The 27,060-nt window shown below is 39.7% G+C and overlaps 1 protein-coding gene across 2 annotated transcripts in view; it reads left to right on the forward strand.

The window, feature by feature from the left end:
* The first annotated feature begins 8,839 nt into the window (after positions 1-8,839).
* The window catches only part of Nrdc (nardilysin convertase), an 82,169-nt gene continuing 63,948 nt past the window's right edge, over positions 8,840-27,060 (forward strand). Inside the window, exons 1-6 of one of the 2 annotated variants that reach the window (XM_008828444.3) lie at positions 8,845-9,497; positions 19,562-19,865; positions 22,938-23,071; positions 23,912-23,981; positions 24,132-24,213; positions 25,553-25,706. In XM_008828444.3, the coding sequence (XP_008826666.1) occupies positions 9,163-9,497; positions 19,562-19,865; positions 22,938-23,071; positions 23,912-23,981; positions 24,132-24,213; positions 25,553-25,706 (1,079 nt within the window). In that variant the 5' untranslated portion in view covers positions 8,845-9,162. Of the gene's footprint in view, positions 9,498-19,561; positions 19,866-22,937; positions 23,072-23,911; positions 23,982-24,131; positions 24,214-25,552; positions 25,707-27,060 lie in introns of both variants that reach the window. The other variant, XM_008828445.2, reaches the window with a different exon arrangement.

The raw sequence follows: 27,060 nt of genomic DNA on the forward strand, positions 1-27,060 counted from the left end.
CTCTTAACCCCTGACCTGTCTCTCCAGACCCCCAGTGCTGTTTAAAATTATAATGAGCCAGGCATGGTGGCTCACACCTTTAGCTCCAGCTCTCGGGAGGCAGAGGCAGGCGGATTTCTGTGAGTTCAAAGCCAGCCTGGTCTACAAATGTGAGTTCCAGGCCAGCTGGGGCTACAGAGAGATCCTGTCTCAAAAAGAATCCCCTCCCCCAATTATAATAATGATAGGTATATCTGTACCAATCTGTTCCTCTTTCCTTCTAGGGCTAATGATAGAGGTTCTTTTCTTCAATTTGTGGCTAATTTTACTCTTCTACCTCCTCAGGGATTTTGAAATTTCAACATTATTATTTTTCTGTTTCACTCATTCATCAATTCAAAAATTATTTACAGAATATTCAGTATGTTCTAGACATGATTCTGATTAGAGGTTTAGAAGGGAGTAAGACAGATAAAGTCCCCACTGTGCAATAAGCTTAAAGTGTAGAGGGGTATGTAGACAATAAGCCAGTACACAAATAAATAAGCACTATTTTAAAAATCTACTTTCAACAAAAACTCATCTGCACTGGAAACACCTTTAATCCGAGCACTTGGGAGGCAGAGGCTGGTGGATCTCTGTGAATGTGAGGCCAGCCTGGTCTCCTTAGAGAGTTCAAGGCCAGTGCTACATAGTGAAGCCACATAGTGGAACCTTATCTCAAAAAAAAAAAAAGGTACGACCTTGGTGAGTTCTTAAAAGGGGAGTTATATTCTCTGATATCATTTTGTCCCTACATTTTCCCTTCCGGGGAGTTTTAAAAGGTGTGAGGAGCCTTTAGGTGGACCTGTTATAAAACAATCCTTCATTTGGCATAAAAAGTGTTTTATAGACTCTTTCCTAGTTTACTTTGTGGTTTGAGTAGTAACTCTTCCTAGAGCTACGTTCATGGTATTCTACTTTCATTTATGTTGCTATAATAAAAACATCCTGACAAAAAGGAGCTTGAGGGAGAAAGGGATTTATTTTGACTTACAAATCCCAGGTTATAGTCCATCATTATGGGGAAGTCAAGGCAGGAGCTTCCAACAGCTAGTCACATCACACCCACAGTTGAGAACAATGCATGAGTACCTGCTTGCTTGTACTCAGCTCAGTTTCTCCAGAACCCATCCTAAGGAATGGTGCCACCCCCAATGGGTTGGGTCATCCTTTCCCACATCAAACAATTAAGATAATCTCCCACATACATGCCTTCGGGCCAACTCAAGGTAGACAATCTCTCATTAAGACTATATTCCCAGGTGATCCTAGGCTTTGTGAAGTTGATAAAGCTAACCATAACAATAGTAGATGAAAAAAACAATTTATGATCACACAAACTCCTTGGTATAGTGCTACATATATATTTAGTCCCCCAAGACAAGACTCCATAAGAATATGCCTGCTTCTTGACCTAGATAGATATAAAGCTGCCACATGTGGATAGTAACCAGTGGGTGGAAGGCCTATTAATTAGAGCTTCAAACTATAATTTTCTTAGTGTGAGCCTTGGACAGTATTTTGAAGATAATGTTTTCCTTATTTTCTCCCTCTTCTTTCTATGCCTTTTCGTCCACATTCAACAATCTCCTCACCCACCTCAGGTTTATGATAATCTCAAGATGTCCAAAGTATGCTTTAAAAAGAGAAGAAATAAATCTACTCACAAAATGCTGTCTTTCATTCCTAAGAGTGCTACTGGCATTTAAGAGGAACTATAAAGAGATAATGAATGATTAGTGAGAGAATTTTGTATAGTAAAGGGAGATAATTTGGGGCTTGAAACTGTAATGGGCTCATGCCACTGCTCATCCACTCACTGTAGAATCAACACTACACACTTGTGACAGCTTGACTCAAAATACAAAGGTGGATAATAGAGTTTAGAATGATTTACCTTTGAAATCTAGATTTAAGGAAAAAAAGTCATGAATGTTCAAGGGTGAATATTTGGGAAGAGAAAGGGGACTGGAGGAAGAGGGGAGGGCAAATGTGATCAAAATATATTATGCATGTGAATGAAAATGTCATAACAAAACTCATTTTGTAATTGGCATATGTCAATAAAAATAAGAAAATAATGCAAAATATTCCCTCTTAATAAAATTACCATAACTAAAATATAGTCATAGATAAAACTATGAATGTAGTGAACAAATTCAAAATATAACATGAATTAACTAATTTACCTAAAAGCCTAAAGTCTCTGAATCAAATTTGGTTTTGAATATTTTAACTGTGTTGTATGAGAAAAATAATTTTTCCCTTTAATTTTGACTTCTTTATTTTCCAAAAGAGATTTTTTTCCTATATTGTAAGGATAAGACTTTATTTAATTTCCTTTTAATTTTTAATCATTTAAGGTGATTCTGAGAATGGTCAACAAATCTTAAGCATTAAAAAAGAAAAACAGGCCAGGCATGATGGCGCACGCCTTTAATCCCAGCACTTGGGAGGCAGAGGCAGGCGGATCTTTGTGAGTTCGAGGCCAACCTGGTCTACATAGTGAGTTCCAGGACAGTTGAGGCTACAGGGAGACCCTGTCTCAAACAGACAAAAAAAAAAAAAAAGAAAGAAAAATAATTTACTTTTGAATTTTAGAAGCAAGGCTCCCTCTGGTAGGCAAGTAGACAGCCATTATATCAACTAGAATGACATCTAGAGGTAGTCACTAATCACAAAAATGAGATATTTTTAATTTTGATGATTTCTGAACTCTTGTCAGGATCATAGGAAAAGGGTCACTAAGCCCAATAGAAGCGAACTGAGGTTAAAAATTGGGAAAGACTATGGGATGGCTGAAGATGAAGTGGGAATAGAAAAAAATCATTTAAATACTCTAAGAAAGTTTAGGTAAATGGTTTAAAATGATAATCTTGAGGTTAGGGAGATACCTCAGTCAATAAAGCACCTGCCCTGCAAGCATGAGGACCTGAATTTGACCCCTGAACCTGAATAAGGAAGCTGGTCATGGTGGTGTAAGTCACAGTAGCGTACTCTTACAACCCAGCACTGGGAAGGCAGAAACAGGTGGATCCCTGAGGCTCACTGGGCAGCCAGCCTCGTCTACTCACAAGAGACCATTTCAAAAAATAAGGTGGATGGCTCCTGAGGAGTGACATCCCAGGTGTCCCCTGGCCCCCACATGTATGCTCCCACACATGTGCACCCATGTACATACACAATTATAAACTTGTAGTCTGTAACTTTCTTGACCTCAAGATCTTTTGAAATTTTCTAAAATTCTCAATCTCTTATAAAATGGTAGTGCTTAAATTTATTTACTTCTGGCAAGAAATACTCTTTACAATGACTATGAATATTGAAATAAGGTGTGCCATTAACATTTTTTTTAATAGGAAAATAGTACTTTTGGTTTGAGAGTCCTGGCTAGACCATAGGTCATTTGTGAACTTTAAACTGTCTGGGTAGGTATTTGTCTTTATAAATCTGAAGAGGCTAAAATAAAATACTTCTGTGACTTCTGCCAATTCTTATTTTTAATATTTTTATGTGTATGCATATGCATGTATTGCCTACAAGTATGTAAGAGCACCTGTATTGTGCAATGCCCACAGAGGTCAGAAGAGGGCGTCAGGTTCCCTGGAACTGGAATTTTGGATGGTTGTTAGTAGCCGTGTGGGTGCTGGGAATGGAACCCAGGTCCGCTGCAAGAGCAGCCAGTGCTCTTAACTGCTGAACCATCTCTCCAGACCTTTATTTTTTGAGACAGCGTCTCACTATGTAGACCAGGCTAGGCTTGAACTCACAGAGATCCACCTGCTGGGATTAAAGGTGTTTACCAGCACACCTGGCTTGCCAATTATTTTTTTTTAATTTATTTTTATTATTTTTTTAAAGTTTTATTTATCTTTATTATGTGTATCTGTGTGTGAGTGTATTGTCTGCATGCTGTAAGGTAAGTGTACCTGTGTTGTACAATACCCGCTGAGGTCAGAAGAGGGCATTGGATCCCCTGGAACTGGAATTATGGACAGTTGTTAGCTATGTGAGTACTAGGAATCAAACTCGGGTCCTCTGCAAGAGCAGCCAGTGCTCTTAACCAATGAGCCATCTCTCCAGCCCTTTAATTTTTCAAAGCTATTTTAGTATTTTTATTCTATGTGTATGAATGTATTGCCTGCATGTGTGTAAGTGCACCCGTGTCGTGCAATGCCCTTGGAGGTCAGAAGAAGGCGTTGGATCCTCTGAAATGGAGTTATGGATGGTTGTTAGCTGACATAACTTTTTTTTTCAGTGTTAAAAGTGAAATTTATTACAATACAATAAAGTGTCATGATTTAAAATGTTGGTTAAAATGATCGAATATCTAAATAATTTTTCTACTGTAAATACTAGAAATAACAACTTTAGCAATTCTACATGTATACAGAACACTGAAAACATAAAATCATACATTAGGCCAAAAACTAGCATTGCACGTTATCCTTTTATTGCTGGTCCCAGCATCACACCAGCATGGGAAGGGGGTGCTGGGAATCGAACCCAGGTCCTCTGCAAGAGCAGCCAGGGCTCTGGTCCCCCAATTCTATCTAACTAAAAATGTTTATGACATTATGTGTGTGCACACATGTAAGTGTATGCCATGTGGAGGTCAGACGACAACTTGTGGGAATTGTTTTTCTCTTTCTACAATGTTTTTCTCTTTCTACAATATCCTAAGGACCAAATTCAGGTGGTCAGGCTTGGCAGAAAGCACCTTTACCCACTGCATCATCTCTCCTCCACCAAATTCTTACATTTTATATCCCTAATCTGACATTTTTGACATCTTCGATGGGCCCAGAATTGTATTAGACGTAGAGGAATTCTTGATGTGATTACCTGCTCTTCTGGTTTTCCTATACTTGTTTGGCACTGCTCCCCCCCTTCTATTTTTCTTCTCAGTCAATTCTTCCACAAGCTCTTTAAAGCTTAGGTATTAGGTCCTTTACTCTTCTTTTTCAGAGACAGGGTCTTACTATGTAGCTCTGAATGGCCTGGAACTCCCAGCAATTCTCCTGCCTCAGCCTCCTGAGTGTTGGGATTACAAGCATAAGCCACCATGCCCAGTTCTTGTTTCATTTCACAATCTTGGTGTAGATGATCTCATTCAATAAGCTTTGGCCTGATCTTCATTTATATGGCACAATGTGTCCAAAACTGATCTATTGTAACCACACAAATGACACAGTGTGTCCAAAACTGAGCTAATGTTTTCTTCTCAGCAAACTTTCTTCTTCAGTTTCCTGTTCCCTGAGTTTCCAGCTGAGTTGGTAGGGTCCAAACCTGGGCAACTTTATCAAGCTAAGTTGGGCTACAGGTCCTTAATAGGCCACTTAAAAAGACAAATCCAGTGAAAAGTAGAGAAAGGAAGCTTAATCAATGTGGCCGCATTCAGAAGAGAAACTTCAGATAAGTCTTGCGACCCATCAAGTCCCATCTTCTTGGTCCTGACATGAGGTTTAAAGAGGGCAAGAGGTATGCACAACTAAGCAATTTCGACCCCACCCATCACTGACCCATCATTGTCGGTCTATAGCCTACCCTGCAAGGTGGTCTGACAAGCCATCCAGCTTTTTCTTTCTCCAAGTATGAGATTTCTGGGGTAATTCTATTTCCTTAGAGGACTCAATAGCCTGACAGCCAAAGAGAGTGAGTGGTACAAGCATCTCTCTTTGGAATATCTTCTCTCTTGTTAGGATGTTTATAGCACCATCATCTATCCAACACAGAAAATTAGACACCAAGGAGTTATGCCTGACACTTCTCCTACCTCATCCTTTCACATTAAAAAAAAAAAAAATCACGTGGGGCTGGAGAGATGGCTCAGCAGTTACGAGCACTGGCTGCTCTTGCTGAGGACCCAGGTTTGATTCCCAGCACCCACATGGCAGCTAACAACCGTCCATAACTCCACTTCCAGGAGATCTGATGCCTTCTGACCTTCATGGGCATTGCATGACACAGGTGCACTTATACACGTGCAGACAATACACTCATACACATAAAAAATAAAAAAATATTTTAAAAATCACTATTGTGGATGGAGAGGTGACCCAGCAGTTAAGAGCTCTTCCAGAGGGCCTGAATTTGGATCTCAGTTCACAATTGACGGTAACACCATCTCCAAGGGATCTGACCCCTTCTTCAGGCCTCAGCAGGTATCAGCACACGTGGCACACTCACAAATAAAACTTAAAAAAAAAAAATCAGTACTAAAACCAGTCAATTCCATGTTCTAAACCCATGTCTGTTTACATTTCTCCATCTCTACTGTCACTACTCAAATTCAAGCTATTTTCATGCCTGTATTACTCTGATAGCTTCCCAACTGCTCTTTTCTTTGGGGGGAGATTTTCAATTGATGTGCCTGTCTCATCCCCCTGAATAGTCCCAGGTCAGACTACAGATACATTTATTCTCTTCAAACTTCCAGTCTTGCCTTGCCCTTGTCTCCTCCTTGCTTCAATTTCTCCCCCCCCCCCCCAGACAGGGTCTCCCTGTAGCCTCAGCTGACCTGGAACTCACTATGTAGACCAGGCTGGCCTCGAGCTCACAGAGATCCGCCTGCCTCTGTCTGCTGAGTGCTGGTACTACAGGCGTGCATCACCACACCCGGCTTATTTTCTTTGTGTGTGTGGTATGTGTGCATACATGTATGCATTTTCATGTGTGTGGGCACATATGCGGAGGCCTGAAGTTGATGTCAAGTGCGTGCTTCAATCACCCTCCATTTTGAGGCAAGGTCTCTCACTGAACCTCATTTCTGGCTAGTCAACCTGGAGATCCCTTGCCTTTGCTTCCCAAGTGCTGGGATTACAGGTGGCTACCACATTTGGTGGGTTCTGAGGATCACAACTCCCATCCTCATGCTTGCACAGCAAAAGAACTTTACAGAACCATTACCCCAGCATCCAATTCATTTTTAACTCATCATAGCAGTCATAGTGATCTGCTTGGAAAACAACTGTGATCATTCCTTTTCTCCATTCGTTCACACATTACTCATGGTGTAAATATAGCATACCAGAAAGCATTCTAAGATCTGGGAATCCAATGATGCATAAGACAAGTCAATGACGTATTCTTAAGATTCTGTGTGACCTTTGCCACGGACTCCTTTTTGCTTCCAGATCACTAGTTTCGCCATACCCAGAACTTCTCATAAGCTACACCAATTCTTACATTTTCAAAGGTTAGCTTAAATTCTTCTTCTTTGGAAAAACCCCTTGACTAGGCCTATCTCTTTATCCCCATTTAGAATTTTTTACAATTATAGATTTAAATGTGTGTGCTTCTTTAATGTCTGTCTCTCCACTAGTTCTTTTGAAAGCTCCGAGGGGTGGGGAAATATTTTGTTCTTTACTCCCAATTTCTGGCAGGACCTCAATTTGTTAGATGAATAATGGAATGTTTCATGATAGGGAAAACCAGGTCACACTTAAGAATGTAAATTATTTTTCTAGTTAGGGAATTTTAATTTGATAGTTGAATTTGAAGATTTCCATAGCATTATTATTTTGGAGCGGAGAAGAACCTCGCATACAGAACTATCATTTCAGGTATTTACTCAACAGCAAACATTTACTAATTGTTTTATTATGCACGGGGAAGCCATGCTAAGACTGAACAGAAAAAGCTGCTTCAAATGAGGAGCCCAGTAGAGATGAGTATTTTAAAAACTGATAGGTTCTTGAAGATGTTTTGAAACCAGGAAATCTGAATACTTTCGAATATTCTTTTGCCTCAATTCACTTATCCTCCCCTTTCATCTTCATGTCTTGCATTGTGTTCTCAGCATTTATTTACGTATTTTGGTGCTGCTGTAGATAGGGTCTTATTACATAACCCTGTCTGTCCTGGAACTCAGATCAGGCTGGCCTCAAACTCAGAGATCCACCTGTCCCTACCTTCTAAGTGCTGAGATTACACCCCAACCCGCACCACCCCCCGCATTTATTGGTTTTTGAATACTTTACTTGATGGTCAGTTTCTTCCAATACAATGTAAATTCCAGGAAGGCAAGGATTGTGTTTGGTTCATGACTTAACCTCCATTTCCTGGAGCTCAGAGGCCAGAAAAATATTTAATGACAAAATGACAGCTACCTGTTTCGAGCCTTTCTCCACTTATTCATATTGTAGATGTTTATTCCTCCTGTTAGGATCTATTTATCCAACTGTATCATTATATTGTATCTTAAACTACTTTTTATTTTTCATTACATGTTTCAGTCACCTCTTAGACTGCCCAGCAAATGCCACGGCAAATAAAAAAATTTGGGAAGGTTAACTTGAGGGCAGCAGCCTAACATGATGCTTCTCAATAAAAGCTGACTGAGGAAATTAGTCCGCGGAGAAACTAAAAACATTTCGCGAATAGGAATGAGCACATTCAAGCCGCTCTTTTACGCACTCTCTCAGGCTTTGAGAGTGAAAAGCATCAATGGTTTGGCAGCCTGCGGGGTGGAAAGATGTAATGGTTATTTCCGGTGCTTAGCACCACATTATAACAGGGACCACCCCGCCAAGGTAGGAAAAGACTTCCGGGCTTCTGTTGGGTTTTTTTGACTTGCTGAGTCACAGCCAAAGGCTCTTCCTGGTCTCTGAGGGTAGGATCCGTCAAATATGCCGCAAATAGGGAAGAAATAAGAAAGAAGGGTACTCAGTCTCGCCGTCACCCCTCACGTTCCTCCGCCACCGGAGCTCTAGCTACTCCGCGGTCTTCTCGAAATAGCCACCCGCTTACATCACAATCGCCCCGAAGGTTCTCCCATCGTCCTTCGAGCCCTAAGCCCCGCCTCTCCGCCCCGCCCACGTCGGGGTTCGAAAGGCTCTCTGGGTGCTCCGGGTCCCGGCAGGCCCCATTGGTCCCTGCTCCCATTGGCTGTTTCTGCGAACGTGATGGCCGTCCGGCCTTGTGATTGGCTTAGCATAAGTAGCGTCATCGGCCGTCAGGAGGTATGAGGGAAGTCGGTGAGAGAGAGGCCGGGTTGGAGGAGGGGTTCAGGCCTGTCTTCCCCTGCGGCTGCGGCAGCAACAACGCCGGCCGCGGCCGCCTCTGGACCCCGGAGGAGGAGGGGCTGAAGGAGGAGGAGGGCCTGGGGAGCGGGATGCCCTGCGCCACGCTTGCTGGTGAATGCTGAGAAGAGTTGCGGTTGCTGCAGTCTCTGCCACCGGGAGGAAGTTGTGGTGTGAGCCAGGGCGGGAGCTCACGGCGCCGGGAAGAGTCGAAGCACGGGGTCTGTGCGAAGAACCGAGACCCTTTCCTACGCTCATCATGCCCGGAAGAAACAAGGCGAAGTCCACCTGCAGCTGCCCGGACCTGCAGTCCAATGGCCAGGATCAGGGCGAGAGCGGCCGGATGGCCCGTCTCGGAGCGGATGAATCGGAGGAGGAGAGACGGAGCGGGACTCTAAGTAATGCCGGCGATCCCGAGATCGTCAAGTCCCCCAGCGACCCCAAGCAGTACCGGTGAGGGAGGAGGCCTGGACTGGGAGAACAGGGTGCGGGCTTCCTTTGGTGTCCCGGTCCCTTCTAGTCTCCGTACCTCCCGGAGGAGCAACAGGGCATTACTACGCACCCCAAATGTATGTTTGGGTGGAGGTGGCCCGGGCAGTTTGGGGTGTTCCATAAGGAGTCGGGGTGTCGGAACGGGAAGAGCTTTTGGAGTAATTTTGACATTCATTAAAGCAAGAACGGATGTAAGGGGGTAGGAGTACGCTATGAGCGAGGTTGACAGTTGGCGATGTTAGTTTTGGAGGAGAGGATATTTAAAGGGAATGCTACTAATATTCAGTCGCTATCCATAAATATTCGGGAATCCTTAAATGAAAGAGAGTAAAACAGTGAGTGAAAATTTCAAAGAGAATGGTGTGGCTTCAGTCAAAGAACTTTGCATTATAGCTGGCCTAAGATGGAGTGCCTTGTGTCAGTGGGTAGATCGTCATAACTACAATGGCTAGATCGCTTCTTTTAGAAAGATGTCAGAGAGGACTGAGGCCTCAGTTGGGTGAATGGTAGGCTACTAAGATCTGTTCTAATCCTCCGATGTTCCAATCCTCTGGAATGGTGACTCAGTCTCCATCTGAACAAACTTCTGGGCTAGCTTGTTTCATCAAATGTGCCTACTTTATATTTTAAACACTTCATATTGTCCAACAGCTTCGTTTTACTGGTTGAAGAAGTTGAGACCCTTACTCTGAATAATATCGGAGCGTGTATGAAACTGGCCATCTGACACACCGGATTCAGTGCACTATTGGCTGACCTTTTTTTTTGGTCTTTTTGAGACAGGGTCTCCCTGTAGCCCCAAGCTGGCCTGGAACTCTATATGGAGACCCGTCTGTCCTCGATCTTACAGAGATCCGCCCAAGCCTCTGCCTCCCGGTTTAAAGGCTTCCGCCACATACCGGGCTCTGACTGACTTTTTAATAAAGTTCTTACATGCTAAGTTGGAAGCCAACAGAGTCTAGGCCCAAATTTATTATAAACCTACAGTTTTAGAATAGGAAAGAACCTTAGAGATCTTCTTCACTTCTCTGCAGCTCCATTTCACAGATGACTGAGACTGAGGTTTAGAAAGAAGTGAAATAGCCCCAACTTAAGACTAGCTTAATGTCTGTATCATTTTTGCTTAGACTGTCAGGGTCACGATAACTTTATAAATTAGAAACAAATTGTTATCAAAGATGTAGTTGTATCTGTAATATGTAAATGAGCAAGTTGAAAGTGATGAAGTTGCTTGGTTTTTGCTTCCCAGATTAAATTTTAAGTAAAGGTTTTAAGTTTTTTTTTTCTGTTCAAAGTTACTTAATAACAGTTAATGTTTATGAACTATGCACAATATGTTACTATTCTCATTGCTCTAGATGTATTCAATGACTTTATTTTCAGCAAACTGACAAATACTTACTAAACTAATTATTATGTGGCAGATGCCAAACTAGCTTTTCTGAAACTTGGTCAAAGATAACGTAACAAATAACATTTTATTCAGGTGACATAGAAAGATGATTAAAACAGCCTTTTTCAGGAAACTTACAGTGTTAGAGCATACATTTTAAAAAGTAAAATGAGAGTGGGGCATGGTGGTGCAACCCTGTAATCCTAGCACTGGGGAAATAAAGCAGGAGGATAAAAAGTCAAGAGTCAAGGCCATCCTTGACTATATAGTGAGCTCAAGGCCAGCCTGGGCTACGTAAGACACTGCCTTAAAAATCAAAACAAGGAAAAAGCAAAATATGGACCTTTGTTAAGTTATTGTCTTAGTGGGTCAACTTTTTGTTTTAAAAGTGAAAAAGGTTTAGAACAAGGATTTCTAATAATTTCCTTTGCTTTTTTTCAGCTTGAGCTTTTTTTTAAGATTTTTAAAAAATTTTTATGTGTATGAGTGTTTTGCCTGCATGTAAGTAAGTGCACAAATGTGCAATGCCCGAGGAGGGCAGAAGAGACCTTCGGATCCCCTGGAACTGGAGTTATAGACAGTTGTTAGCTGCCACATGGGTATTGGGATTTGAACCCAGGTCTTCTGCAAGAACAGTCAATGTTCTTAACTGCTGAGCCATCTGTCCAACCCCTGACCTTTTTTTATGTACTAAATTTCAAGTAGACTTATTTTTTTGAGCCAGGGTCTTACTATGTAGCTTTGGCTGGTGTGAAACTGGCTATTTAGACAAGGCTGACTCAAACTTGGGACAGTCCTTCTTCTTCCCTCCCAGAGCTGGGATTATAGTCATTCACCATCACACTGTCTTTCAGTTCATCTTTTGAAGAGAAAATTTTGTTGCTTTAAATAAAAGTGGCAAACTTTAGAACTAGCATTTGGTGCATGCAATGGCACCAAATGTGGAGGTCAGAGAACAACTTGCTGGAGTCAGTTCTCTCCTTTCATCATGTGGGTACCGGGGATGAAATTTAGGGTATCAGGCTTATCAGCAAGTACCTTTACTGCTGAGCCATTTCACCAGCCCCTGTTAAGCCTTTTTAGTTTGCTGTTTAAATACCAGGTAAGTGTTAATTAGCTTTTCTTATAGAAGGATTAAGGGACTTGAGGTTGTGAACTATTACTTAAATCTTTATTGGTTCAGGGAAGAAATTCTAGATGGACAGGATTAGTAGTGGTGCATTCTAATAAATTATTTTAATAACAAAGAGTGCTTAATGCTGGTAAGTTTGGATTGGGTAAAATGAGTTTTTTAAAAGACTTTTTTGTTTAATCTCTTTGTAGAAAGACATGTATTTTTATGGAGGAAGGTAAAAGAAACATGAAAGGGCAGGCCCTTCTAATTAATTCTTTTTAATTTAAATTTTGGTCAAACTGTTAGAAGTACAGAGAAGGCAGTGTGTGTGTGTGTGTGTGTGTGTGTGTGGTGGGGGGCAGGCCAGAAGACAACTTGTGGAGTTTGGTTCCCTCCACTATGTGGGTTCTGGGGCTGGGACTCAACTCAGGCCACCAGGCTTGCTGTGATGAGCCATCTTGCTGACCTGGTTATTTTAATAAGTTCTTTATATTTACTATAGGAAATAAAGCAAGCTATTTCTGAGCATTTGTTATGTTTACCATTACATGCTGTTGAACAGAAGGAGCACAATCCAACAACTGCATTGAGAATGCTAGTATATGCTGACTTCCTAGTTCAGTAGTGAGGTGACTTATTTACTAGCAGAAGCCTCAGAAAAATCTAAATTGCCAGAAGGTAGCCATATATCAGAAAATAAGAGATAATTTATTTTTATATTGAATGATAAGAACATGGGTTTATTTGTTGTTCTTTTTGACTCTTGAGTAATAGTGCTTCATTGAATATATGAGAAATTAATTTCATTTATATGTGTATGCATATATATGTATGTATATATTGATCTGATAATAGGCCCTTAGAGTTACGAAGGAAATCGTTATGTGCTTTTTAGGAACTTGACAACATCCAGCTCCTTAGTCTGATACCTGAATCCAGATTTCCATTATGTTAGTCTGTAAATATAATCTAGGAATTATCTCATGAGATCAAGCTTACTTGACAGATTAAGCACTCTTAAGGTTGAAGTACATTAAATCTTTTGACTTTAATAAACATTTTTTATCTGTTACTGTTCCTTAGACAAATTTATTTAATGTGGGCTGATGAGTTAGTAAGAATATAGAGAACTAGATTGTTTTTTAGTTGTTTTGAAAAAGGTACTCTGTAGCAGGGTGTGGTGGCCCACTTGGGAGGCAGAGGCAGGTGGATCTCTGTGAGACTGAGGCCAGCCTAGTCTACATAGAGAGTTCCAGGTCAGCTGGAGCTACAGGGAGACCCTGTCAGAGAGAGAGACAGAGAGACAGAGAGAGAGAAAGATAAAAAGGTACCATATTGTGAAGAACTGATGATGGTCATCATCATCAGACTTTCTGGAGCAGTGTTATCAGGGTGCAGATACTGAAACTGAATTATAGGTTTCATAGATGAAGTATAGTGACTTTAGCTCTTGCCTTATTAACTCAGTTTGACAAATGTTTGCTAGACTAAAACCTCATGACCATGAAGAGCATGTCTGCTTTATACACTCTGTGCCCAGCACCTTGTAGATTCTCTGATACTGTTTATAGAGTATTTGAATGTATGAGTGCTAGGCATTTTTGTGGAACCCTTAGGAATATTTTCCCAGAAAGTTCTTATATTAAATTTGTATTCTGGCAAATTTCTAAAAATACCTGAGTTTCCTAGAAACAGGTATAAATAGGCAAGTTACAAAAAAAGCGAGGCACAAAAGCTGGGGGTGGTGGCACACACCTTTAGTCCCAGTGGAGGCAGGTGGATCTCTGTGAGTTCAAGGCCAGCCTGGTCTACACAGCAAATTCCAGGCCATCTGGGGCTACAGGGAGACCCTGCCTCAAAAAAGAAACCCCCCATAAAAAAGGAAAAAGAATAAGCAGGCATAAAAGCCAGGTGTAACCCTAGCACTTGGAAAGCAGAGAGTGCTGGGATCACGGTTATGGCCACCACTGCTGTTTCTGATTCAAACATTATCTCCTGGGTGCTTTACCCAAGGTATGTGTTCTACATATGAACCATGTTTTTCTTTTTAGTTTTAGGTTAAATTTATTAAGAATTGTTATCAAGGGGCTGGAGTGGCTTAGCAGTTAAGAACACTGGCTGCTCTTGCAGAAGACGTGGGTTCAATTCTCAGTACCCACATGGCGGCTAACAGCTGGCTGTAACTCCAGTTCCAGGGGATCTGACTCCCTCTTCTAACCTCCTCGGGTATTGCATGACATGGGCACACTTACATACCTGTAAGCAATACACTCATACACATAAACTAAAAATAATAAATAAAATATTTAAAAAAATAGTGTGCCAGGTGTGGTGGTGCATGTCTTTAATCCCGGCACTTGGGAGGCAGAGGCAGGTGGATACCTGTGAGTTCGAGGCCAACCTGGTCTACATAGTGAGTTCCAGGCCAGCTGTGGCTAACAAGGAGACCTTGTATCAAAAAAAAAAACAAACAAACAAACAAAAAAAAAACCAAAAAACCCTAAACCAAAACAGAAAGAATTAGCTTCTGTTAAAATTTGATAATTTTTTTATAAACCTTTATTATTTTTATTTTATGTTCATGAGTGTACTGCCTGCATGTATGTATGGGTACCCGTGTTGTGCAGTGCTCACTGAGGTTAGAAGAGGGTGTCTGATCCCCTGAAGCTGAATTTATGGACAGTTGTTAGCTGTCATGTGGGTGCTGGGAACTGAACCCAGGTCCTCTACAAAAGAAGCCAGTGCTCTTAACCACTGAGTCAGCTCTTCAGCCCCTGCAGCTAATTCTTAAAGCCATCTGGTGCTCAGTAATAATAGTTGAAGGTTATTTTTCCTGTTGAGAAAAAAAAAGTCTTGGTGCTAAGCTGAAAAATGACAATACTTTTTTCCTCTACTGCTATGCTATTGAATACCTCTCTTGTCAGGACAAGTCAAGATCTTCACCTTCTATTTCTGCTAAAACCCCATGGGACTGATGATGTCTAGCAGGACAAATGATACTACTAGTTCAGTCAACACATGATAGATTTAGACATGATTAATAAGAATCATTAAGCATAAGCTTTTGAAATATCTCATATTTTGGAAGCTTTGTACGTTGTCCAGTTGAGCCCTCTTCTGCTTCACAAGTAGTTTTCCTGACTTCGGTGATGATTATTAGCATTCTACTTTAAGTTATACTGCATTCATTTCTTTTTCTATAGTTTTTCTATATACAATATTCATAGAGGCTAATTTGTCCAGTCACTTCAAACTTAGCAGTTACTACTAGAGTAGACAACTGAATTGAATTGATACTGTTGACACATGATGAGAGAAAACTTTGAGACATTGTTTCTTTCATTATGTATCCCAGAGTTCAGGATCTCCACCTCTCCCTCCCTAGCACTAGGGTTACAGACATGTACCACCACACTTGTCTATTAAGATTATTTTGTTTATTCAAGTATTTCTCAAATGTGCGGTATTTGCCAGAGATAGGGGATTTAGGAAGAAAAAGAAAAGTTTTACTCTTTAACATTCAAATGTAGCAAAGTTACAAAATAAAAAAAAAAAGTAGCCACAGTGTGAACTAGTTTGAAGAGACTAGAGAGACTAGAGATTAAAGAGACTAGAGATTGGGGGTTGGAGAGAGAGTTCAACAGTTAATAGCACTGAATACTCATGCAGGAGACCTGGGTTTGAATCTCAGTATCCACACCGCAGCTAACAACCAGTTCTGGGGGGGATCTGATGCCCTCCCCTGACCTCCATGGGCATTGCACGACATGAATGCACTTACATACATGCAGGCAATACATTCATATACATAAAATAATTAAAAAACCAAAGTTTTAACAACAAAAAAAGAGAGGAGACTAGTAATTGATGTTCTATAGTGTGTTCAGGGGGCACAGTTCTGAAAATGGTACATTGTAGCACAGACTGCCTTGCAGATGGCTGCCCTCAGATGGAGCCTTCTCAGCTGCTCTTTTTCTCTGGGCCCAAGAACTAGGATTCACTTGTTTTTCTTTTTCTGTTCCTCTGTTTTCTTCTAGGTTGCCTTCCTATTCCAACTCTTCTAAAGTTTTTGGTCCATCATTCTATTGTTTTGCTTGGTAAAACTTTTAAGTTTTATCCCATGCAAGTGTATGCCTAAACGTTGTTTGCTTTTGCTTATTTTTTGACCTTGTATGAATGACATTTATGTGACATGTTGTCTTCTGCAATTTGCTGTTTTTGCTTATTATGCCTTGAAGATTAACCAGTTTTGTAGGATGTTGCTAGATTATGTGTTTCCCTGTTTTATATTATTCCACTGTAGGGGAACTGTTGTATGAACATACCAAAGTTTATCCTTCTGTTGTCAATAGATGCCCTAGTTTGCTTTCTATTGCTGTGACAAACACCTTGACCAAAACCAACATGGAGAGGAAGAGGTTTATTTCAGCAGGAGCCTGGAGGTAGGAACTGGAGCACAGACCATGGAGGAATGCTGCTTACTGGCTTGTTCCTCTGGCCTGTTTTCTTATACAACTCTAGGACTACTTGGCCAGGGGTGGCACCACCCACAGTGGGGTGGGGTGGGCCCTCTGGGCCCTCCCACATTATTCAACAATCAAGAAAATGCCTTACAGACATGCCCATAGACTGATCTGATAGAGGAGATTCCCCAATTGCAGTTCCTTCTTCTCAGATATGTCAAGTTGACAACTGAAGCTATCCAGCACAGTAGGCATTTGAGTTTTTTCCAGATTGATTAGTAATTGAGCATAATATCAGGAGCCTTTCTGTATTCTTTTTTTTTTAATTTATTATTCCTATTTTATGTGTATGAGTGTATTGCCTGCATGTATGTAAGTGCATCTGTGTTGTACAGTGCCTGCAGAGGTCAGAAGAGGGCATTGGATCCCCTAGAACTGGAGTTGTGGATGGTTGTTAGCTGCCATGTGGGTGCTGGGACTCGAACTTGGGTCCTCTGCAGTCAATGCTCTTAACTGCTGAGCCATCTAACCAGCCACCCCCCCCCTTTTTTTTTCTTCTTTAATTGATCTGAAACTTAGGCATTTTCCAGGCTTTATTTTTTGGGAGAAGAATCAGTATGTTATCACATTTATTTAGCTCTGTGGTTTTTCTGTTTTGTTTTCTCCATTAATTTGACCAGATTTGTATATTTTCTAAAATTTATGGTCTGTTAACAGTGCCCATTTCTGCTTCCCAACTTCTATGATTTTATTCCCAAGTACAAACAAAAGAAAAATAATCACAAAATTTTTTCTATTGTTTAAATATTTTTGATATGGACATAAAAATATTTCAGAGAAAATATACTATTTGAGTAAAGAGACTTGAGCTAGAGGCTTCTTTCTTCATCTCACTTTAATATTATGCATTTCTAGTTTCTTCTTAACTCTGTGTGTGTGTTCATTTATGTGTGTAAGTGTGGGTGTGCATGTGTGGAGGTCAGACCACTTTGGGTGCTGGACCATGCCTTCCACTTTGCTTCAGAGTCTCTTGCTGCCAGGCTTACTGGCCCAGGAGCTTCTGGGACTCTCCTAACCTTCTACTCCCTTCTCACATGCCTCCAAGTCCAGCTGTGGCATTCTGGAGATCAGACCTCTGCTTAACTCTTTTCAACTTCAGTGCTTGTGTTTCAGAGGCCTTCCCTGATAGCTTCCTTCTTTCAGGAACATTCTATGTTTACCTCTTTCATTCCTGGTTTGATGAGCTCAAACTCTCTTACTAAACAGTGTGTACTTGATGGTGAGGATTGTGGTTTTATGCTTTTTTTTCCTAATGCAGCATAAATGTCACACTTTGTTAAATAGAAGATGCTTATTGAATAAGTCCATAAAAAATTTGGTATAAATGGGAGCAGGCTATGATAAGACACTTGGTCATCAAATTGCCACAGTAGTTTTACTAAATAATCATTTTCCTACAGGGCTATAGTTCTGTGGGATTAAGTTTTCTAAGAGATAGAGCCGTTTCTTCAGTCTACTAAAACAGCTTTGGAAACTCATGTAATATCAAATGCATTTTAGCAAAGCAAATCAATAAGCTTTAAATTTATGTGATTTTGATACTTATTGCCGGCATGACTGCTTTGAATATTGAGAGGTGTTTTTCTAGATTGTCTTCTGTTATGGTAGAATGTTTGCTTCTAAGGAAATAGGAAGAGGTGGGTTGCATGCTTAATTTCCCAATTTTTAGGCACTAATGATCTTTCTGTCCCAGTCCTGGGACAGCAGGCTGAGCTACTACAGCACCTGGCTGTTTCACATAGAGGCAAGCACTATAGCACTACCACCGAACACCAGCCCTAGCCCTACCACCTGCCTTTTGAATATATAAATAGATTTTTATGATTAAGAACTCAAACAGTATAAGCAAGACAGTAAAGTGTATCCCTTCATTTCCTTCCAGCTATTAGGAAACTGATTAGTGAGTCTTTAATCCCAGTCCTCTGGAGGCAGAGGCAGGTGGATCGCTATGAGATCAAGGCCACCCTGGTTCACATCATTAATTCCAGGTGGGCTGTGACTAGGACCCTATCAAAAAACAATCAACAACAAAAACAGAAACAAAAAAGAAACTGATTTGCTTTTGAGGTTCCTTACTCAGATCAACCAGTTGGCATTGGTCTTTCCTGATTCTGGAGGATTCAATCCAAAGTCCCCTAATGGATACTTGAAATCAGGAGTAATACCAAACCCTATGCATATTACTCATAGACATATTCGATGCTTTTTTGAATCTTTACTTTTAGTGAAATAAGAGTAGCTTTGGTGGTTTGAGATAGTAATTTCATGGATATATTTGTTCCTTCTGTAGATCTTGGGCTACTTCGGCATATACATTTTTTTAAAAAGATTCATTTGAGAACTTTTACCTTTCCACTTAAAGGAAATACTTATGACTTCTCTTTGGCATTGCCAAATTAACAGCATCACCTGTCTTGAGCTTTGGAGGCCATTGTTAAATTAAAAGTTACTTTTGAACATAAACACTATGATACCATAATGGCCCATCTGATAACCTTAACAGTGGTTAATGGGCAGACAGTGTATATGGCATGGATATCCCAGACAGATAATCATTATTATTTTTATGAAATCTTTATTTATGCCCCTGGACTGGATGGAATGATGCCCAATTAAAAAATGTATTAATTAGTATGGCTTGGACCATGGTTGACTATGAGTAACCAAAACTTCAGGTAAGTGGGAGTACTTTTGTAGTGTTGGTTTTTTGTATGTATATGTGTACACACACACACACACACACACACACACACAAGAAATTTTTAATCATGTGTATATATGAGTGCATGTGCCCACAGAGGCCAGAAGAAGGTGTCAGACCCTCTAGAGCTACAGGTGGTTGTGATCTGCCTAATATGGTCCTGGGACCCAAACTCAGGTGCTCTGGAAGAATAGGACATGTGTGCTTTTAACTGCTGAGCCATCTCTCTAGCCCCACTTAGATTCTTCTTAGAAGAGCTGAATAAAAAGATATTTTGTGATTTTTTTTTTCCAGATACATCAAATTACAGAATGGCTTGCAGGCACTTTTGATTTCAGATCTAAGTAATGTGGATGGTAAAACAGGAAATACAACAGATGAGGAGGAGGAAGAGGAGGAGGAGGAGGAAGAGGAGGAGGAGGATGACGATGATGAAGATTCTGGAGCTGAGATAGAGGATGATGATGAAGAGGGTTTTGATGATGAAGATGAATTTGATGATGATGAACATGATGATGATGATCTTGATACTGAGGATAATGAATTGGAAGAATTGGAAGAGAGGGCAGAAACTAGGAAAAAAAACACTGAAAAACAGGTGTGAGTCCTATCTGCTGTCTTTCTCGTTTGGTAACTCGGATAATTGTTGAACTCTTGCTTTATTTTTTCTTCATGCTTTATTTTTTTAATATCAAAAAGGAAGTATATAACTTTATTTTTAGTAAAGTTCTATTCTGTGTAAGGATTATGTTTTGAAAACATTTTGCTCTGATTATAAAAGCAATAAATATTGAACTATAGGGACTAATAGGGAAAATTTTTTTTAAAAAGTGCAGAACTCACCCAATACCTCTTAGGGGTAAAAAGATAGCAATATTTGAATTTATATGTATTTATACACATTGTATGCTTTAAAAAAATGTCAGGATGTGAGAATCTGAATAATTTTTAGCCTTAAGACAAAGGAATAAGCGAGTCTGTCATCCTTAGAGAGATGGAAAAGAAAACAGGCCAGTATAAAATCTTCACTGGAAGCCGGGTGTGATGGTGCACCTCTTTAATCTCAGCACTCGAGAGGCAGAAGCAGGGGGATCTCTGAGATCAAGGCCAGACTGGTCTACATAGCAAGTTCCAGGTCAGCTGGGGCTACAGGGAAACCCTGTCTCAAAAACAAAACAAAACAAAACAAAAACCGTCATCCAAGGCTAGCGTTCTAAGAGTTGTTACATAGGTAATTTCTATCTAGAGAATTGAGTTTGATTTTTTTTTTTTTTTTTTTTAATGAGAAAGTATCATAGTGGTGCACACCTTTAATCCCAGCACTCAGGAGGCAGGCTGATCTCTGAATTCAAGGCCAGCCTACAATAGGGAGTTCAAATTCTTTTAGTGATTTTTTTTTTCTTTTTTTTGTCTTTTTGAGACAGGGTCTCCCTGTAGCTCCAGCTGATCTGGAACTTATTATGTAGACCAGGCTGGCCTCGAACTCACAGAGATCTGCCTGTCTCTGCCTCCCCAGTGCTAGGACTAAAGGCATGTGCCACCACACCCAGCTAGGTATATGGGTACTGTTTGAAGAATGTCTTCATTTTGCAGTTGGGAATCTAGAGGATAACATTTTGAAGACATTATAGTAGTTTCTTTCTTCCTTTTTCCTTTTGGTTTTTGAGATAGGTCTGATGTAGCCCAGGCTGGCCTCTAAATCTCTGTGTAGCTGGGATGACTTGATCCTCATGCCTCTACTTCCTAACTACTAGGATTACAGCCATGCACCATCATGCCTGACTTAAAGTTAGTTTCTTGAATCAGTACATCAACATGGTACAGTCTTAAAGACAGAATTTATAGTTAGATTGTTAATTTAGATCTCACAGGAATACCTGAAAGTAGTCAGCCTCTGGGACTGGTGAGATGACTCGGCATGTAAAGATGCTTGCTACACAAGCTTGATGACCTGAGTTAGACTCCTGAAAGCTGTCCTCTGACCCACTTATGCACATCTGCACTCTCACATACATCACATACACACACACACACACGCAAATAAATAATAAAAAAGATTCAATTTCTAGTTTAAAAAAAGATTTGAAAATGTGTTATAAGTAATAATGATTATATGAGACCAGGTCTTGCTACTTAACTTAGTCTAGACTTGAACTCTCTGTCTTCCTGCTTTAGCTTCCTGAGCACTGGACTTAATGGAATACTGAGTATAGATATGCCCTATCATGCCTAGCTTTTTTTTTTTTTTTTGAGATGGGAATCAGGTTGGTCTCAAAATCCTAGGTTCAAGCTATCCTGCCAGTAGCTAGGACAATAGGTAGGCATGTCCCATTGCTCCTGGCTTCAATTATTTATTTATTTATTTATTTAATTAATTAATTAATTTATTGGTCTTTTTGAGACAGGGTCTCCCTGTAGCCCCAGCTGTCCTGGAACTTACTGTGTAGACCAGGCTGGCCTTGAACTCACAGAAATCTGCCTACTTCTGCCTCCCAAGTGCAATAATTTTTTTTTATTTTTTACTTTTTAATTTTTGAGACACGGTCTTCCTGTAGTCCCAGCTGGTCTGGAACCTGCTATGTAGACCAGACCGGCATGGCTCTCACAGAGATCAACCTGCCTCTGCCTCCTGAGTGCTGATATTAAAGGCATGTACTATCACACCTGGCTCAATAATTCTTTTAAATGAATTAATAATCATTCTTCATGAGAAAAAAAAAACTTTTTTAAAAGAAATGTTGTACCCATTTTTTCACCAGATATTTTTGGGATTAAGTCGTGTTTTAAGAAGCTTTTTACTCCTTTCTATGTAGATTTTGAGAGATGGCTGGTTGCTTATTTATTTATTTATTTATTTATTTTTGTGTGTGTGTGTGTGTGTGTGTGTGTGTGTAGGTAGCAGAGTAGGCCAAGTGGTATTAGCTTGGAAAACTTTAGAGGTAAACTCAAAACAGTGAAAAAAATGAATATATATTCTACTTGGTAAATGTGAATGAGTGTTTTATGCGCATGTATGTAAATGTACCCATGGAGGCCAGAAGAGGGTGTCAGATGCTCCTGGAACTGAGTGTTAGCTGCCATGTAGGTGCTTGGAATCGAACTTGGGTCCTCTGCAAGAGCAGCCAGTGCCCTTAGCTGCTCAGCATCTTTCCAGCCCCTGGACTTTATATTATTTTCTGTTAATTGATAAAATAGTTATGGTTTGAAGAGAGCAAATCATTTTGGTTCTGAAGCAGTGGACATCCTAGTGAAAGAAATGATTCTATGATTGCAGTAATGGGAGATGGTTTATATTGTGTGGCTATGTGCCTGGAAAGGGAAAATTCAGTTAGTTTAGATAAGAGGTGGCTTGAGAATTGTATAGGTTTTGAAGTGATTTCAGGATTTAATTTTCATTTGTGAAATGTGAGCCTTGTTTAAGGTAAATAGTTCTCATTAATAAATGGAATAGGAAGAAAAACAATCTATTAGCTTTTGGAGAGCCTTTATCTAATTGTTTCCTTCTCCCAAAAGTTGTTCTTGATCTGAAAAGTTAATAAATTAACAAGATTGAAATTTAAGTATGATATATATTAAATTATGATTTGTTCATAACTTTGAGTTTTATAACTCAATTCTCAAGTATGAATTTCTTGGGTAGAAAATTCTCAAGTATGAATTTCTTTTCTAGCAGTCGCAGAACCTGTTTTTGCTGTGGTCAAAGCTGACTGATAGACTGTGGTTTAAGTCAACTTATTCAAAAATATCTTCAACCCTGCTGGTCCAGACAAGAAATCTTTATGGGGTAGTTGGAGCTGAAAGCAGGTTAGGCATCTGTTAAACATCACAGAACAGGTTAGACTGTGGTTTGAAGAAGTGGATATTTTTTCGTGTTTTAAATGAACTAATGTGCCTAAGTCTTCAAAAATGGACTTGGAGCATCAATGAGGCTGTTTGGTTCTTCTAAAGACAAACTTGTTTTCTGACACAAACTTGGCTTGTATGTCAGGTACATGGCTATTTTTTAAGAGGATAACTTGATCAAAACAATCTGTTTCATCAGATGGATTAGCTCTTTAAAATTGACACTTAATTTTCAAATTGACCATTTCTTCTGCTTGAGAAAAATCTCTCTTAACTAGTGAGGCAATAGTGTGACCCAATCATTTTAAATGTGGAGTTTTGTGTGTACCTTTTGGGCATTTTATTAAAAATTGATTTCCCCAAGGAATTTGGCAAAAGTATATTGATAAGTAATGTATAATATATATGTCTATATTTAATACAAAATGAAGAACTAAAAAGCCTCTTTAAAGTCTAGTTCTGTAGTTTTTTTAAATAGCTAAAGATTTTATCTTTTAATCACTTATTTACTATTCTTGTTAAATATTTTTCTACAGTTATTTTACCCCTTATTTTAAAAAATAAAGCTTTCAGAGTAACATACTGAAAAGTTTCACATTTTGTAACTGAGTTACTGAACAACATAAAGTTCTTTAATTGCTTAGAGATGTTTATTCTATATGCACATGTTAGTTCTGTAGATTTCCAAACTCTAATAATTCAGGGAACACACTTGGTTCAGAATTCTGGTGCAGCAACATGAAATGATTTGGGTGGCTGGCTTCTTCCCTTTTTTCTGTCTGTTTCTGCTTTTTCCCTTAGGTCTGCACCTGTTGAGCATTTGGCAGGATGGCAAGAGGAGGAGCAGCAGGGTGAAACTGACACAGTTCTGGTGAGTTTCACTTTGCTGCTCCTCCTGATTCCCAGGGAAAGAATTTTTCTAGTTTCTGTTGGAAAATTTACTCCTCCAAATGAATCCTTCAAATGCTGATAACTACTTTAGGATTGACTCAACTATTTGTATGTGTTCTACTTACTCCAGTCTGCAGCGGCTCTGTGTGTTGGAGTTGGGAGTTTTGCTGATCCAGATGACCTGCCTGGGCTGGCACACTTTTTGGAGCACAGTAAGATCTTGTAAAATATCATTCCCCAGTGTGATTTTCTTTTTCCCTTTAAATTTGTGTGAATTGCCAGGTGTGGTGGTGCACGCCTTTAATCCCACCACTTAGGGAGACAGGGGCAGATGGATTTCTGCCAGCCTGGTCTACATAGCGAATTTCAGGCCAGCTGGAGCCACAGGGAGACCCTGTCTCAAAAAAACCAAAACCAAACCAAAACAACAACAAAAAACAAAAAAAGTTTTTGTATGAATTGAAATGGATTTCAAGATTAGATTAGTAATTTGTTAAGTGAAATACATTTAACAAGAGAAAAAGCTAAGAAGAAAATGCTAATAGGGAAAGACCTTTAATTTCTATGCTTGTATTGAGGATCTTAATGAAAACCTTTTTTCTTTTTCCATGTTTTTGTGTGTGTGTGTGGTATGCATGTGTGTGAACACGTGTGTATGGATAAGTGCATGAGCACATGGAGGTTGATGTTCAGCATCATCCTCTATCTTCCACCTTAATTTATTGAGGCAAGGTCTTGTAATCAAACCCAGAGCTTGCCAATATGGCTAGTCTCACTAGCCAGTTTGCTCTGGGGTCTGGGGGTCCCCTATCTCTGCCTTTTGAGGCTGGAATTGTCAGTAGGCTACCACACCTACCCAGCATTTTTCATGGGTTGTTGGGATCTGAACTCTAGCTTTTATGCTTAACTGTTAAGCCATCTCCCCAGCACCAAACCCATTTTAATATAGGTATTGTTTCAGGTATGGTACAGTGAACAGGTCAAGAGACAGTTGCCATTCTCTAGTATCCCTGGTTGCAGCAGTTGGCTTCAGGGTTAATAAATACCCTGTGAAAGCAGAGCATCAAAAATACAGATAATGAGAAGGCGTGATTAATATACCCTAAAAGGGAACTATCGGTTTAATTATGAGTATATCTGAATAAAACCTATGTGGATGTTACACAGTTGCAAATGTTTACATACATATTTGCTTTTCTGAATTACTCATTTTTTATATTTTAATATTCTAAGCTATTTGAAAGTAAATTTCTTATCTGATAACTTTTTATAGTAGTGGTTAATCTGCATATGTGCTTATGTTTAAGTTTTAACCTTTTTGTAAGCAAATTATTTGTCTTTCTTTAAAAATGAAATGTTTGGTTTTTCTTTGTATTCAAAGTAATATATGAGTATTATAGAATGTGCAAAGCCAGTGTATGTGCTAAGTATTAGCCAGATAACCATTGTTCTTGTGTTGTATATTTTCTGTGCATATGAAAAATTCATCTTTGATAATAAAAATGTTGTCTACATCTTTTTGTTGTGTGACTATCTGTTCTTTTCATTTAGTGGTATTCATGGGTAGCTTGAAATATCCAGATGAGAATGGATTTGATGCTTTCCTGAAGAAACATGGGGGTAGCGATAATGCCTCAACTGATTGTGAACGTACAGTCTTTCAGTTTGATGTCCAGAGAAAATATTTCAAGGAAGCCCTGGATAGGTAACTAAATCAAAGTATATTTCACTTTTAATTATCGAATAACATTTTGCAAATAGACATTTTGGACATGTTCTATGGTATCTTTTAAAAAATTGTATTTGTTATTTTTTATTTTATGTGTATGAGTGTATTGCCTGCATGTATGTAAGTGCACCCGTGTCATGCAGTGCCCTTGGAGATCAGAAGAGGGCGTCAGAATCCCTTGGAACTGGGGAACAGACAGTTGTTAGCTGCCATGTAGGTTCTGGGGCTCTAACCCAGGTCCTCTGCAAGAACAGCAGGTGCTCCTGACCACTGGGCCATCTCTTTAGCCCCCGTATTTCCTATAGAATGGTCAGAATGTTTTGGGAAAAGCTCCAAACTATTATATACACATTATTTTTTGTTCTAATAACCCAGTCTTTGATTAAACTGAAACACAAACAATTTGAGTTTCGTAAATATTATATAATGACTGTTTTAATTAGTTTTTCCTAATATTGTAGAAAATATGGGAAAACAAAAAGAACAAAGTTGTTTCTGATTTTGCAATCTGTAGATAGCTAATTGTTGTATAGCAGTGTATTCTTTTTTTTTTTTTTTTTTTTTTTTTTGAGACAGGATCTCTATGTAGCCACAGCTGGCTCAGAACTTGCTGTGAAGACCAGGCTATCCTTGATCTCTGCTATCCTTGAAATCTGCCTGCCTTTGCCTCCCCAGTGCTGGGATTGAAGGCATGTGCCATCATGCCTGGCCCATGTATGTGTCTTTTTTAAAAAAATATTTTATGGGCTGGAGAAATGGCTCAGCGGTTAAGAACACTGGTTGTTCTTGCAGAAGTCCTGGGTGCGAATCCCAGCACACACAGAGGGCTAAACCTTCTTCCCTTTTCCTTTTAGCCTTTTATTTTTAAAAAAGTATTTTTACTTTAAATTTTTTTTTATGGGGCTGGAGAGATGGCTCAGTGGTTAAGAGTGCTGCCTGCTCTTGCAGAGAACCGGGATTGGATTCCCAGCACCCACATGGTGGTTACAAACTGTCCTTAACTCCAGTTCCAGGGTAATCTGAAGCCCTCTTCTGATCTCGACGGGCATTTTGCATGACACGGGTGCACTTATACACATGCAGGCAATACACATGCATGTGTGTGAGTGCACCCGTGTCATGTAGTGCTGGGGAGGTCAGAAGAGGGCTTCAGATTACCCTGGAACTGGAGTTAAGGACAGTTTGTTTCCAATTTTCTAAATATAATGCTTTGATGAAAATCCTGAACTATACATCTTTAGTTATTTCGTTAAGTTCCAAAAAGGACAATTGCTAGATATATTTGCAACTCTCTCTCTCTCTCTCTCTCTCTCTCTCTCTCTCTCTCTCT

Source organism: Nannospalax galili, unplaced genomic scaffold, assembly GCF_000622305.1.
Source record: "Nannospalax galili isolate Female #2095 unplaced genomic scaffold, S.galili_v1.0 scaffold713, whole genome shotgun sequence".
NCBI lineage: Eukaryota > Metazoa > Chordata > Mammalia > Rodentia > Spalacidae > Nannospalax > Nannospalax galili.